Source organism: Hippoglossus hippoglossus, chromosome 12 (genome assembly GCF_009819705.1).
Source record: "Hippoglossus hippoglossus isolate fHipHip1 chromosome 12, fHipHip1.pri, whole genome shotgun sequence".
NCBI classification, from domain to species: Eukaryota; Metazoa; Chordata; class Actinopteri; order Pleuronectiformes; family Pleuronectidae; genus Hippoglossus; species Hippoglossus hippoglossus.
In genome coordinates, this window is record NC_047162.1 from 15,848,574 (window position 1) to 15,863,407 (window position 14,834).

General features: G+C 43.3%; 1 protein-coding gene across 2 annotated transcripts; it reads left to right on the forward strand.

The window, feature by feature from the left end:
- Positions 1-193: 193 nt before the first annotated feature.
- On the forward strand, positions 194-14,429 carry smad2 (SMAD family member 2). 2 transcript variants are annotated; one of them, XM_034602424.1, is made up of 11 exons: positions 194-429; positions 4,741-5,257; positions 9,741-9,830; positions 10,288-10,481; positions 10,645-10,779; positions 10,952-11,026; positions 11,182-11,235; positions 11,452-11,664; positions 11,835-11,972; positions 12,693-12,837; positions 14,159-14,429. In XM_034602424.1, the coding sequence occupies exons 2-11, from the start codon at positions 5,001-5,003 to the stop codon at positions 14,280-14,282; spliced, it is 1,425 nt and encodes a 474-aa protein (XP_034458315.1). In that variant the 5' UTR covers positions 194-429; positions 4,741-5,000; the 3' UTR covers positions 14,283-14,429. The 2 variants fall into 2 exon arrangements, with proteins under 2 accessions (XP_034458315.1, XP_034458316.1); XM_034602425.1 differs by lacking the exon at positions 9,741-9,830 and having other exon boundaries at positions 283-429.
- Positions 14,430-14,834: the final 405 nt, after the last annotated feature.

Below are 14,834 nucleotides of genomic sequence, written 5' to 3' on the forward strand. Positions count from 1 at the left end.
TAATACACATATAAGGCTAAATAATCCCAGTTTATTGTGTGTTACTGTATTATACAATGAGAGGACAATCAAGGTACCCGCTGATAAACATCACCGACGTGCCCTCCCCTGCGTGATGACGTACGCGACGGACACCGCCCTCCAGCCAACGGGCGAGCCGCCTGCTAACAGGTTATCGAGCTGATTCCACTCCGGCAGCCAATGGGAGCGCGCGGAGGGCGGGGCAGTTGGGGGGGAAAAAAGCACGGGTGATATGCTTTCGCTCTTCCACGTTCGGTTGAGCTTTGAATGAGGGGCCATCGTCTCCCCGGCGCCTCGGATGTGGAAAATACACTTTAAAGTCTCCGCGGACGCGTTTAACGATGAACCTGCGGGTTTCCCCCACGCACACCGGAGCCTCTGCACCGCGGGTTCGCCTCTCCTGCTCGGGTAAGTGGGTTTCCAACGAGCTGGCGGGGTTTTAAAAGCGCAGCGGAGCCGTTTGTTTGTCTGTCACACAAAGTAGCAGCGGCTTGCTAGCGGATTTTTTTAATTTTTTTTTGGAGGAGGAAGGCTAGGAGCAGGAGCAGCAGGAGGAGGGAGGAGGAGGAGGAGGAAACAAGGAGGCACCACCACCACCTCCACCTCCACCACCACCACCAAGTCATTACCAAGACAAAAGAAACATGGACATCTTTATCCCAGTTAAATGACACCTAGCGGGGGAGGCTGAGTCGCCTTTGTGGTGCCTTGTCAAAGTCCACATTCTCCCGGCTGCTCGCTCCGCAGTCGCCCCGCTTTGCTAGCCGTTAGCCTATTCTTCCAACACACACACACACACACACACAGGCTTTTTTTTGTGTGTGTGTGTGATTTCGGGAGGAGAGCAAAACCCAAACAAGCCAGTTTCTCACAGGGACGACAACGACGCGACAGACACAATAACGTTGCGTTGTTTTGTCGCACAAAGGCCGCCGCGATTAGCCGCTGTGAGGGTTGTGTTGGAGGAGACTGATGTGAACTGTGCTCGTATATCATCAGCACGTTTTGTTCTTCACCCCCCCCCCCCGACACTTTCTCCTCACTTTGAGAGGCTCCTCGCTGTGCGACACGGGTTCTGCGCCGCCAGCTTTTCTGCAGTTGTAGATACTTAGTGTCTCATCATCTTTGTTAGGTTATTGATCAACCTGCATTATTGTCCCCCCCCCCCCCCCCCCAAGCTTATTGTGCTGTGATGACAGCTTGGATTTTGCAGGGACTTTCTATGCTCCCACTGAATAACATGTTTTTTTGTGCCCCCCCAGGTTTTGCAGTATTCGATGCTATGATCACACATCTTCTTTAAGATGTTGATTCACCTGCATTAATAAGCTTTTTCCCATGCATATGTCTCTTATGTTGGCTTGATGGTGAACAACGTGCTTGGGATTTGAGACAATATCAAACTTCTGCAGGGACTTTCTCCTCAGTTTGAAAGGCTCCCACTGAGTAACACTGGCTTTTGCAGTATTCAATACTATGATCAGACATCTTTAAGATATTTATCCACCTGCAATATTGTCCTTTTCCCCAAGCCTATGTCTCTAATGCTGGCATGACTGTGAAACACGTGCTTGGAATTTTAGGCAATATCACGTGCCACCAGCTTTTTCAGTTTTTAGGTATCAACAGGCAATATTATGCCTTTTCTCCCCCGCTTGTCTCAAGCTTGCATCACAGCCTATGACGGGTAGCATGCTTTGGTTTTTGGGCTATAGGATATCAAGCTACTGCAGAGAGACAATGAGACTTTCTGTTCAAGCTTCCCAGTGCACTTCACAATTTATGTGCCACCACACATTTAATAACAAACATACATCTCAACAGACATCTTATTTTAGTTATTGATTAACATGCAATATTGTACTTTTTCCCCAACCCGTGTCTGTTATTATCACATTGAGGATAGCATGCTCAGATTTTTAGACCATATCAAGCTACTACAGGGACTAAGAATTTGAGACTTTCTGTCACCTTGAAGCGATTCTACAACTCGATTTTTGTGCCATCAGCTGTTTTAGTTCGTATTCATCTCCTTTATGCATTGACCTTTAGCAATGACAGCAGAAACATTATTGGTCTTCTTCCAGCTTATGTCTCTTATGCTGGCATAACATTCAGGATAGCATGCTTAGGCTTTAGAGAATATCAAGCTACTTTTTCAGACATGACCTCTGGTAAAATCCGGTGCCTTTCACTCACGCACAAAACATCATGGACTCGTTTACAGCACTCAACACCATCTTCGGCTTACACAAACTCTTTTGACATCTATGTGTGTGTCACTGCTTTTACACCGGGAGATAGAGATAGAGATATATATTCAGTTTTTCATGTGTTACCCCCCCCCCCCCCCACTCGCTTGCAGTGAATCCAGCGTGGGATTCCCTGCTGTGTTCGCACATTTTCCTTGATTTCTATGGACTTTATACTGGGAGAGAAGGCGGAGAAGGTCCGTAGAAACTGCGGAGCGTCTAACTCGGACATTGCGTTCACACCTCCTCCGGAGAAAATACAGAGAACTGTGGAGTCCAGTGCATATCTGAAAGCAGCTTAAGACGCTGAGACTTTCTCTTCACTTTTAAAGGCTCCCATTGTGCAACATGGTTGTTGTGCCACCAGCTTTTGCAGTTTTAGATCCTATATTCAGACATCTCCTCTAAGGTATTCTTCAACGTGCAGTATTGTAGTTTTTTCCCCAGCCAATGTCATTCATATAAAGGATTGAATGCTTGGATTTTTATACATTACCAATCTACTGCAGGAACTAAGACCCTAAGGGACCGAAACACTGAAACTCTCTGTTCACTGTGAAAGGCTCCCACTTTACAACAAGACTTTTATGCCAGTTTACCTACCGATAGCTTGTTTGTTTGTTTCCACATATCCAATGAAGGACAAACCCGGACCCAGCCTTTTGTCTCTTCTGCTCGCATCACAGCGTGCTTGGCTTTTTAGACAATATCAAACCATTGCAGAGACAAAGACATTGAGATTTTCTGCTCACGTTGAAAGGATCCTTGTGCCATCAGCTTTTGCAGTTTTAGAGAATATGTTCAGAGATCTCCTTCATGCATCAACCTCCATCAAAAAAAAGAACAAGGATCCCAATCTCTTGTGCTAGTATCACTTAAAGGGTGGCATGCTTTAATTTTTAGAGAATTATATCAAGCTACTGCAGGGACTAATACTGTAGTGTAATGTGTAGTGTCTGCCTACCTCTAAAAGCCAGTCAGACACTTGCACTAGCAGTAAGCAGTTCATGGGTTAAGCCTGCGAAATAAATTCTTAGAAGGAGCTTGGACTTTCAGGGTAACATGCTGAGGATAGTTATCCCTTCCTCCCTGTCAGCTGAGTCGAAAAATCTGCATTACGGAGGGGTTCTGTCTTTATTTATTTAAAGTCTGGGTGATTAATAATCTGCTGCACTAATCTACACACATACACAAACACACACAGACAGACACAAACTGTTTCCGTTTGTAGAGGACTGGATCCTGGGAGGAAAGATTTGTTTTCAAATTTATGTGTAGGTCATTTCTGACTTTGTGCTGTCGCGGCATGTGTGTTTCCACATTAGGCCGGAAATGGATCATGGCTATAAAGTGAAACTATAATATATTACAGGGTCAGGTTACATGTGCCACTAAATTCCACATTTCACTCACATTTTATATTCAACACGGTTGTTGATGGTCTGAGGGACAGTTCAATTGGTGTGAATAGAGCAGCACGTTTCATTTGGTAAGGCTTTAAGCTCCCGACCAGGGTTTAACTCTGTTTGACACTGCTCAGCTTTTCTTTGCGAGGGCAAACAGGGGTTTCAATAATAGGATAGGTTTACTATAGGATTAGTTTAGGTTTAAAAATATTGACATAGATTTGTCACCTTGGACCTAAATACTTCTATTTGCTGTAAAAAATTAACCTTGACCATGATTATACATTTCTAAGATGTCTTTCATAACGTTTTGTAAAATTGAGGTAAGAAATATTTTGACACACACTCAACCAGACCTTCTTCTATCAGCCGTGTGTCCTAATTCACCACAGTCTTTGAAAAGTAGTCTAATTTAAGATGGTCAAGCACTAGACAGGTTTGTTTAACAGCCTTTAAGTCTGACTATTATTAGTTATGTCAAAGTTCTTTAACTGCCCTCTGACCTGCTGTGACCCAATAGTCCAGTGTATATATAAAAAGTAAATGTACTCCTGTTAACTGCCACAAAAAATTTCTAAAACACACAGGAAACAAAAACTTCAATTCAACACTGGGTTGTAATTGTAACGATGCTACAACAGCAACAGGAAGATGCATGACTGATGCATGTGTTAAGTGTGGTTAAGATAACAGACAGAGAAGCACAGGTGCACAGCTTCAAGTGGGTACCAGCGGTAGGGTGTATTCATCAGAGGTTGTCCAACGAACGCCGAAGATAAAACACGATCAGTTAGTTCTTCACGAGTGTGCACAGGGTGTGCAGTGCCATGACGGCCAGCCCGGCCGACATACAGTTCGGCACATGGTGGGAGAGTGAGCAGCAGGGGGCTGTGATGGATAGTCATAGTCATGGCTCTGGGCATGAATCTGGACGTGTGGGCACAATTGGTCTCATCATTACAGAAATTAATGTTATACTTGTTTTCCTCTATCAGATCTTGCATCATCGTATTTGTCCTGACTAGTGCTGTTTTGTGCTTTCTGTCTTTCCTGTTTTTTAGGTTTCTTTCGACCTGCTACCCCCTGCTCCCAATGATTTGCGATTTTCCATCTGACATTTCCAAAGACTCCCCTCACATCTGATTAGACTTTATTCACAATTCTGTATATGTAGCCTTCTTTCTCCAGCTTGAATTCAGTCAACAACCCAGCACCTGTTTCACCCTTCTTCCCCTGACCCCCTTTCTCCTCTTTTCTGATTAAGTTACACATCAAAACGCACTTTGGTCCACACATAACGCACACACATACATCAGCCACCATGTCCTCCATCCTTCCCTTCACTCCCCCGGTAGTGAAACGTCTCCTGGGATGGAAGAAGACTCCAGCAAGTAGCGGGGGAGCAGGAGGAGGAATAGGTGGAGTCGGGGAGCAGAATGGAGGAGGTCAGGAGGAGAAATGGTGTGAGAAAGCCGTGAAGAGCCTGGTGAAGAAGCTGAAGAAGACAGGGCAGCTGGATGAGCTGGAGAAGGCCATCAGCACGCAGAACAGCAACACAAAGTGTGTCACTATACCCAGGTGAGATGAGGACACATGCATGCAACTCTCTATTCTGTTTCTCTGGCTCTGATCTGTAATTCTTTGAGTAGACACAAACAACAACGGTCACTGTCAACGAGCCAACATATTTAGGTATGCACACATACACACACTCGTATAAACTTGCCAAAACCAAGTTTTTTATAAACAGTTTAGATGAATCTGCCTCTAATTGTTTTTCAGACATTGTTCAGTCTTCCACATTTCTGAACATGCAGAAAAAATCATGTCTTTGAGCCCAAGATGATGTTTTCCAAAATGCTTATTTTATCCAAACCCTGACTTTACAGAGAGTTAAAACAGACAAAAGCATCAAACTCTTACATTTTGAGAAACTGAAGGCACCAAACTTGCAATAGTTTTGTTTGACAAATGTCTTAAAATGATTAATTGATTTATTTTCCAAAACGATTCTGTACACGACTCGCTGTTTCAGCACACTCCAAGCTGTGCTCACATTCACACATCCGCTGTCTTTGTTTGCACTGGTACCACAACACCATCAATACAGATCAGCTAGCTGAGGTGTGTCAACACACATGAAAGTGAGCAGGAGGCTGACAGGCAGCCACAAGCTCGCAAAAAAAGCAAAGATTCAGTTGGGCAACAGCGGGTCCACTTCCCCATCGCCTGTGCTGTATGTTACCAAGGCAGCAGAAGTGAAACTTGATTGGGGGAAACAGATGTCCAACATGCGATGCCAAGTAAACTATAGGCAGGATATATATGCATTTACGCCGTGTGCAGCTGAGTTGATGGTTTGATCTTATCTGATAAGTCACTGGAGGTGTGACAGGCTCCGGTTACCTCTATGTTGTTGTCTTTTGCCCCCACAGCATCTTAGTTCGGGTGTTGCCTCTCATCCCGTTGCTGTGATTAGGTTCACATTACTTATTAGAAAGAGACAATTAGATCAAGATCAGATGAATTGAATCAAAAGGAACAAATGAGTTGAGAGCTCATAACAGAAATAGAGTGATGCACTTATGATTTTTAAGCTTCCTTAAATACAAAGACTTTTTCAGAAATGTTGTTTGGCGTAATGAGCATCAACTGTTTTAAGGGAAATGCAGAATGTAATTTGACAAGTGCTGGTGGGTCTTATTGATGACACACATTAGCTTCACACAAATGTGTAAGTCCTGACAGCAGCACGAGTGACTAAGTGTTTGGATTGGTACTCGGCATCTGCCACTCCTTTTTTAATGAAACGCTTGGTGCCCGAACCAGCTTTGAAATGCATTTGGAGCGACGCTACTTGCAAGTAAAATCTACAAAGAACTGGAAAGCCTGCTTAATTAGTCTTAGTATCTAGTAAACAACATATTTATGAAAGGAGACAAAGAAACAAGGCTGTCTGAACGGCTGATGGTCAAGAACAGTTGAGCATGACATTGCAGTGTTCTTGCTCTGAGGCACAAACCATCCCCCTCCACCACACAGACTATTGGAGGTTGAATTTGTAGACGTCTTGAGACCTACAAAGCAATACAAGGAAGAAATAATGAAACAAAGAATGAACACTTAATTAACAACACAGTATAGCTGTGCTGATGTGGGACCAGAAGCTGTTGGCAAGGTTGTCTTTTTATCATCTCAATCCTCGCAAAGGTTTTCAAGGGGCAACAAAGATACAGCGCACGAAACGGAACATCTTGTCCTCAAATTGGTTTAGATCTTTACTTTTTCAATAGAGAAACTCACTTCACAGAGGAAAATACACTTTAAGTAATTTATTTTCGTTTAGCTTTTTCTGGTAGAGCCTTTCTTTACCCAAACCGGCTAATGCTGTGGATACTTTGCCTGAATGGCTCACGTGTCTGTCAGCACAGACTTCTCCTAGTGTTGCATGATAAGTTACATGAGCCAAGTCACCAGAACAGACGAAACTGTTCCATGACAATAGTGGCAATGTTAAGGGGACCCCATGGAAAGCCAGAGATTAACGTCAATCAATCGGCCGAGGATCAGAAGAAAGGGGAGATAACTAGGCTGCTCTGTGAAGATTTTATGAGCTTCCCCTGTCAAATATTTCTATACAATCTGCCCTTTCTCTCATTTCTTTCTCTCTCTCTCCATCTCTCTTTGTCATCTTAAACCATAAAAGACCAATTATAGAATTAGTTCCAATACAGAAAAATCTCTCTTCAGTCAAAAAAGCCATCGTGTTTTTTTTCAGGTTTCACAGATAGGAAACACATAGAAAGATCTCATTCAAACCTGTCATTGTAATGAAATCTGAGTAAATGTGTTCATCTGGTTTGACAAAAGTCTGATAGCGTTTGCGATGTGGTGAGAAGCTGAAGGGGTGACGGGAAAGTTAATGATGGCAGATGCAGGTTTAGTAAAAGAGGGGATGATGCATGTATTTACTTTTCATTAATCATGGAGGAGTCCATCTTCTGTGACTTAGGGAATATCCGATGATGACATTCCTGTGAGGGGGCTACTTTCTCAGCAGTACACTCTGTACGTATTACTGACAGAGGACGGGACAATCGAATCAAATTGCTGTCTTAATGCACGCTGTGTAGATATAAATATAGACAATGATTTGGCTTCGCTTTTGTGGAGCAGTCGTGTCGTCCATCTTTATATACAGTCAATGGTGTAGATTTGCACCTTGCATCAACATGCTACATGATACGTCTTGATATTTAATTCATAGAACTTTTGTCTGTCAGTTCTGTAAATAAAGAATGAGGCAGTGCTAGAAAAATGCTGTAATTAGTGAATAATGAAGGTTAAGTCTTGGTAGATGTTCCTTTTTAAGACGATGCTACAGCTGCTGAAAACTTTAACTGAAACTACTCAAATTCGTTGAGGTAATGAACCAAGTTCTAAATGCAGAATTAACCCCATCGGAGACGAAAGAGGCCTCTGTTTCTTCGCTCTGAGGAATGTGGAGTAGATAGCCTCTGAAGTGGCACTGATAAGGTGATGGTGGTTCTTGTTAGACATTTGCTTGAATACCGCTGCTGTCCTCTGTACTAGGTCTGGATGTACTATTTGCAAGTACTGAGCAGATATTGGTTACAAGCGGTTTTACGCACAGCTCACTTCCCGGCTTTGAACGCAGTAAGTAAGGTAGTAAGTAAGGTTGATAGAAATCTGAGATAAATCGCTCTGCTCTCCCAGTTCTCGTTTCTGCCGGCTGGTGGAGGATGTCAGAATGGTGTTGGGAGGATTCTGAAGAGATAGCAGGGCTTTATAGATTTTCGTTTGAGTGGAGGTAGGAAACGTGAAAGAGGGGCTCATCTGTGTCTAGAGATAGCAGGCATGGGAACCCACATGACCTCAGAGGAAGATAGCGGTTTTGCAAAAAACTGTATACATTGGCTCTGGAGTGAAAATATCCTCATGATGTTTTGCAAATATCCAGTTAAGCTGATAACTAAAACAAATTAAATTTTACAATTCCGGCATTTTTAGATTGTCATCCCGAGTGACGTGCAGGTCAGTAGATGAGCATCAAGAGTCTTGCTGGGAAAGAGAGCAGACACTGTTGTGATTGAACTGGTGACCTGTTAAGTAAGACAGGAAGAAGGCTCAACATTGGCTTGCATCTGGAGATAGTATACTCAGAGCTTGTAAGTGTAGAATTCTTGGAGTAGGCTGATAAGTGGTCAGATAGCAGGACTTGTAGAGGCAGGTCTGGCTGTCGGGTCGCTCTGATAATACAACAGAATCTCCTTCTCTCCCTCTCTTTCTTCCTCTTCCTCGTCCTCTCCTCTCTCCTCTGAGATGAAACACAAGAGCTTTAATAAACATCTTAGCAACAGTTGTGTCGTGTGCTTTCCTAAGTCACACGCGTACTTTGCGTTTGTACACACACATTTGTTTTTTGTTGTCACGTCTACTGAAATTCTTTATTTCCTCATTCACATACCATTGTTGTTCAGATGCATATATAATGTGTGAATCATCACACTTGTCCTCATGGTGTAGAAATGATGTGCAGAAATATGAATCATATGTATGTGTGTAATTCACATAATATGTGCAGTCAGGCTTTGCAGGGGCTTGCTTAACACTTAAAGCCCCCACAAGTAAAATGATCAGACGTTTATTATTTTCTGTCTTATGCAGCGTGAGAGCAGGAAAACAGAAATGGAAAATTATCTCCCCCTGGTATCACTGTTTCGGCTAAAAGTGTAAACGGGATACTGTAAATTGAATTCATCTGTCCCTCTGCATCACCTGACTGCACCACATCACTGTCAGATTTTGAATTTGTCTTTTAATCACCAACCATCCACATGTCGTCTCTTACTGAATAAAGATGATTCCTTTATGTCAATAAGAGACCAACTGTGAATATCTGTGATTTCATCTTACTAATTTGGAATGAAACATCTCATGTTTATCATCTTTTGTTTTTATTTTTTATCCTTTTTGCACTTGTCCCGTGTCTGTACGTGTGTGTGTGTGCATGTTTGTATGCGTGTGTGTCTGTCCGTAGCAATTGCTCAGATCTATGGGGTCTAGGCTCAGGCCACACGATAGAGCAGTGGGACTCTGCAGGCATGTATGGATACCCTGACCACAGCAGGTGAATACACTCCCATGCACACAAATTCAGTCAACAATTGTTGTACGTCTCTTCATTGCTGCAAAGGTTACACAATAAAACTGTATTATGGGTTACAATAATAAGAAAATTATAAATGAATAAGAAAACAAGGTAGTTCTAAGGAAGATTTATTACATTAAGAACATTTGTCATAGTCACAGCCTATGATATCAGATTAAGTGAATAAACATCACTTTCAGGGAGGTTGTAATTGAAATGTTTTCTCTTTCAGTAATAAAGATTTTTTTTATTATAAATCGCAGCTCGTAATTTGAAAGCTTTATTTATAAAAAACAGATGTGTAGTGCAGGGTACTTGTTTTAGAGATCGTTCTATACCAGCATCCTGCACCCTGTCGAGTTAGTGGACTAGTTCACTCCTGTTTGCATTTATTTGGATGCTTCACCTACATTCCACTAACAAACCACTTTCTCAGGTCTCTGGACGGGCGTCTTCAGGTGTCCCATCGCAAAGGCCTGCCGCACGTCATCTACTGCCGCCTCTGGAGATGGCCTGACCTTCACAGCCACCATGAGCTGAGGGCCATCGATACCTGCCAGTATGCCTTCAACCTCAAGAAGGATGAAGTGTGCGTCAATCCCTACCATTACCAGAGAGTGGAGACGCCAGGTAATGACCCTTAAGAATTTTGTGTGTGTGTTTGTGAAATGGTTTACACGAGTACAAAGTGCCCTACATCAAGTGATGTTTGTCATAGCAACCGGAATCGTTGAGATTTTAGTTTCAGTCAGGTTTTGCTGCCTTTTGTTAACATCAGCCTTTTTCTCTTTAGTGCTGCCTCCAGTGTTGGTTCCACGACATACAGAGATTCTGACAGAGCTTCCACCTCTTGATGATTTTACAAACTCCATTCCTGAGAATACCAACTTCCCTGCTGGCATAGACCCTCCGAATAACTATATACCAGGTCTGTATGCAGGACTGGAAGTAAAACCCTGAATGGTTTCATTTCACTCATGACACAATCTTCCATACATGCCAGCAAGATTCATTTTTGAATTAAGGTTAATTAAAATGTTGCCTGGTGGTTGTTATTCCTCAGTTCCCTCTGATAACGTGTAAAATGTTTGTGTATATAGAGACTCCTCCCCCCGGCTACATCAGTGAAGATGGAGAGACCAGCGACCAGCAGATGAATCAGAGTATGGAATCAGGTAAACTAATGTGGTTGGAAAAATATAGATTTAATCTCGCAGTCAATGCCACACTTGTGGATTCGTTTGAGTGCGAAACACACAGTTTACACAATCTATATCAAACGTCATACAGATTACAATAATGTGATTTGTGTCTTTTTTTACTCTCCCAGGCTCACCAGCAGAAATGTCACCAAGCACCCTGTCACCTGTCAGTCATGGCCTGGGTAAGACTGCTTCCTGTGTGTACTGCATGTTCACATTATTGTAAGTCAGTGCTGGATGTATAGTGGGACCCAACAGTAAATGTCAAATCTTAAAACTCTGCCCAGAAATTAAGGCCTGGAATAATTACTACATTTGGGACATTGAATAAAATTAAATGAGACAAGGATTTCAAAAGAAGCACATGTACAATTGTTCATTTATTTTATTTTTTTCAGACCTTCAGCCAGTCACCTACAGTGAACCAGCGTTCTGGTGCTCTATAGCCTACTATGAACTAAACCAGCGGGTTGGAGAGACGTTCCACGCCTCACAGCCATCTCTGACAGTCGACGGCTTCACCGACCCCTCCAACTCTGAACGCTTCTGTCTAGGGCTCCTCAGCAACGTTAACAGGAACGCAACTGTTGAAATGACAAGGAGACATATAGGTACAAGCCCACACACACACACACACTCTCTGCTAGACACATGTAAATTTGCTGTTTATTAATTATTATGAGTACAAAAGGGTCAAAGGATGTTCAGTGTTTTCTTATGTCTTCATGCTTTTCTTTTGTTCCCTTCATCTTCACAATTATTCCTGTCTCGCACCCCAAAGGTCGCGGTGTGAGGTTGTATTACATCGGAGGGGAGGTGTTCGCCGAGTGCCTCAGCGACAGTGCCATTTTTGTCCAGAGTCCCAATTGTAACCAGCGGTATGGCTGGCATCCTGCCACAGTCTGCAAGATACCACCAGGTATTTCTTACTTTTTCTCTTGAGCCACGTGAATTCTTTGAATCTGACAAAAAGTCTCCTGCATGGTTTCGTAATGAGATATATTTGTTGTGTTGATATTTATTGTCATAAAGGGGATGTAGTTCCTTTTGAAACCTTTGTCTGACATCTTGGGATGTGAGGAACAAGCACCAGTGCCACAAAACAAAATTCCAGAACCCTTGGTATTTAATGGCTCTATAATGAAACAGTCCTCACTGAGGTCTTCACTGTGGAGATCACGAATGTCCTCCACAGTGTGAAACTTTCTCAGACACTCACCCACACACTGACTCATCTGTACCCGTAACTTTTAATATTTCATTTCTGGCCAAATGAGCAGTGTGAACAGAATCACTACTGAGGATCTCGTAGACACGCCAGGGCCGGACTTTCTGTTTGGCCACCAACCAACTTATTTGGTGGGATCTCTCCCGATACTCCCCAAGGCCAGTCGGACTGTGAGACTGATCCGTTATCTGTGTGTTAGAGAGACTTCACCATGAAGCAACAGCACAAAACACAGCAGGCAGCCACACTCTCCGTAATTAATGGGGAAACTGTCAAATTTCAAGGTCACTGTGATCTCCCACAACACATGTTTGGCCTGAAGAACATCACACATTTATTCACTTGCAGTCATCGATGAACTGATTTAGAATTTGGTGTTTAATGGTCACTTCTTTCTTCTTTTTTTTTAAGGCTGTAACCTGAAGATTTTTAACAACCAAGAGTTTGCTGCACTGCTGGCCCAGTCAGTCAATCAGGGATTCGAGGCGGTCTACCAGCTAACCAGGATGTGCACGATCCGAATGAGCTTCGTCAAGGGCTGGGGAGCAGAGTACAGGTGTGTTACACTCTATGACACAGTATTTGTTGCGATCACACGTGATGAATGGAGGGTTGTATCAGTCCAGACCAGAAGGTGTTAGAGAAATTCACGAGGTGCATCCTAGTGAAACAGGGTTGTGAAAGAAGCTAGGTGACAAAATGACTCCATGCTGTCTGTGCAGAGGCTACTGATGGTTGTGTCTAGTTTTGTTTGTTGCAAAACTGATATGAAGCGGACGTCTCTTCGTTTTCTCAAATCCAATTCCTCGTGAACAAAACCATTGATTATGGCGATTGCTCGTAGCGTTTGTCTTTGTTTTTAGGTTTAAGTTGTAACTGTGGTCACATGAGTAAAATCGTACTTAATATGTTATTTACTGCATCATGCTTTTGGAATAAAAACCCCATGGTGTTTTAAAGGCTACATGGGGAAGGTTGGGGCTCTAAATTGCAGCAAAAGGCAAACCCTTAAAATGGTCTTTGGTCTTGGGTCCCTGTGGTTGGATCCCAGCGTAGCCCGGAGGATCTCGTAAATGCTGCTCGGTGCATAAAGCAACTGTTTCATCCGCCCTGAACACTAACTCACAGGCTGATTTCACATGCCTTCAGCTTAACGAACTGAACTTTGGTAGAGCTGCAAATATAGTGTCCACATCTTTGAGAAAAATGCTCACTCACAAAACTGTAACTGTTGATAAAATGTGACTTAAGATTCGATTTTAACTGAATCCTTGGCCTTGGCAGCATCCCACCGTGTTCAGCTATAGATTACATGATTTGTACAGATACCAAATTTAAATAATCTCTATTATGATCCTCCTTTTGTTGCAGAATGTCCGTTTCAGGGCATTTGTCTGCACCTTTTTGTCTCTGCGACCGCCCAACCAGCAAACATCTGTTCTGCTCCTGGCTCAGGGTTGTGTTGTACCCTCCCAGGAGCCAGACAGCAGTGTTTGTAGGGGGGGGTTGTCCAGGCTTGTCCTCACTGGTCTGGGTTAAACTGCTGTGTAGGTTAACAGTGGTTGCCTTCCTTTTGTTCAGGTGAAGCCTGGCAGGAGCAGTGAGCTGTGTTTATTCATCTGGTCAGACCTGGACAATGCAAGCTCCCACATGTATTTTATTTGTTAATCACTTAAAACAAAGAGCTTGATTACAGCTCACATTTGACAAACTGCTTCCTCTTGTATCAGGCTGTAATTGTTTCTATTAAGTAATTGATACCAATCTGAAACCGGGGATATCCTGATATTATCTGTAATCAATAAGGGCCCATCGCACACCACAGGCCCCACCACCAAGTATGACTGTGCCCTTATTCTGTTGTTTTATCCCTGCAGGCGTCAGACAGTAACCAGCACCCCCTGTTGGATTGAGCTGCATCTCAACGGCCCCCTCCAGTGGTTGGATAAGGTGCTGACCCAGATGGGCTCCCCCTCAGTGCGCTGCTCCAGCATGTCATAAACAGGCTCCCGCTGCTGTGGACGCAAACTCAGACTGACATTTCACAATGATTGAACAGTACGTTCTGAAGAAGACAACCACGCGGTCTTAAACTATGAACTGACAGCATTTTGACAACAACAACAACAACAACAACAACACAAACGGGAAAAAAACGATTACACAACGGACCTGGATGAGAGAATGACACGACTAATGGACAGGAGGGGAATGTTAACAGTGATGTCACACTGGACCTGATTACCTTTTGGCTCTGTTGGATCAACATCAGGCTGACATTCCAGTAATCACGGACCTAATCATGATAATTGAAATCACGCTGCAATATCAAAAATGCTAAATGAAGAGCGAGGTCGTAACGGACCAGACTGCATTTGTGTTTTTGGTATTTGAACGAGGCTGCAACCCAGAAAACACACACACAGCAGGACCGGGCTTTCGTGTCCTCGTCATCGACCCGACCGTGGTTGTTCCTGGGATTGAATGTGTAAACAGGACAGTCTGTCCAACCACAAGTCCACCTCGCCTCTTCCCTACCAACCACAGCACAAG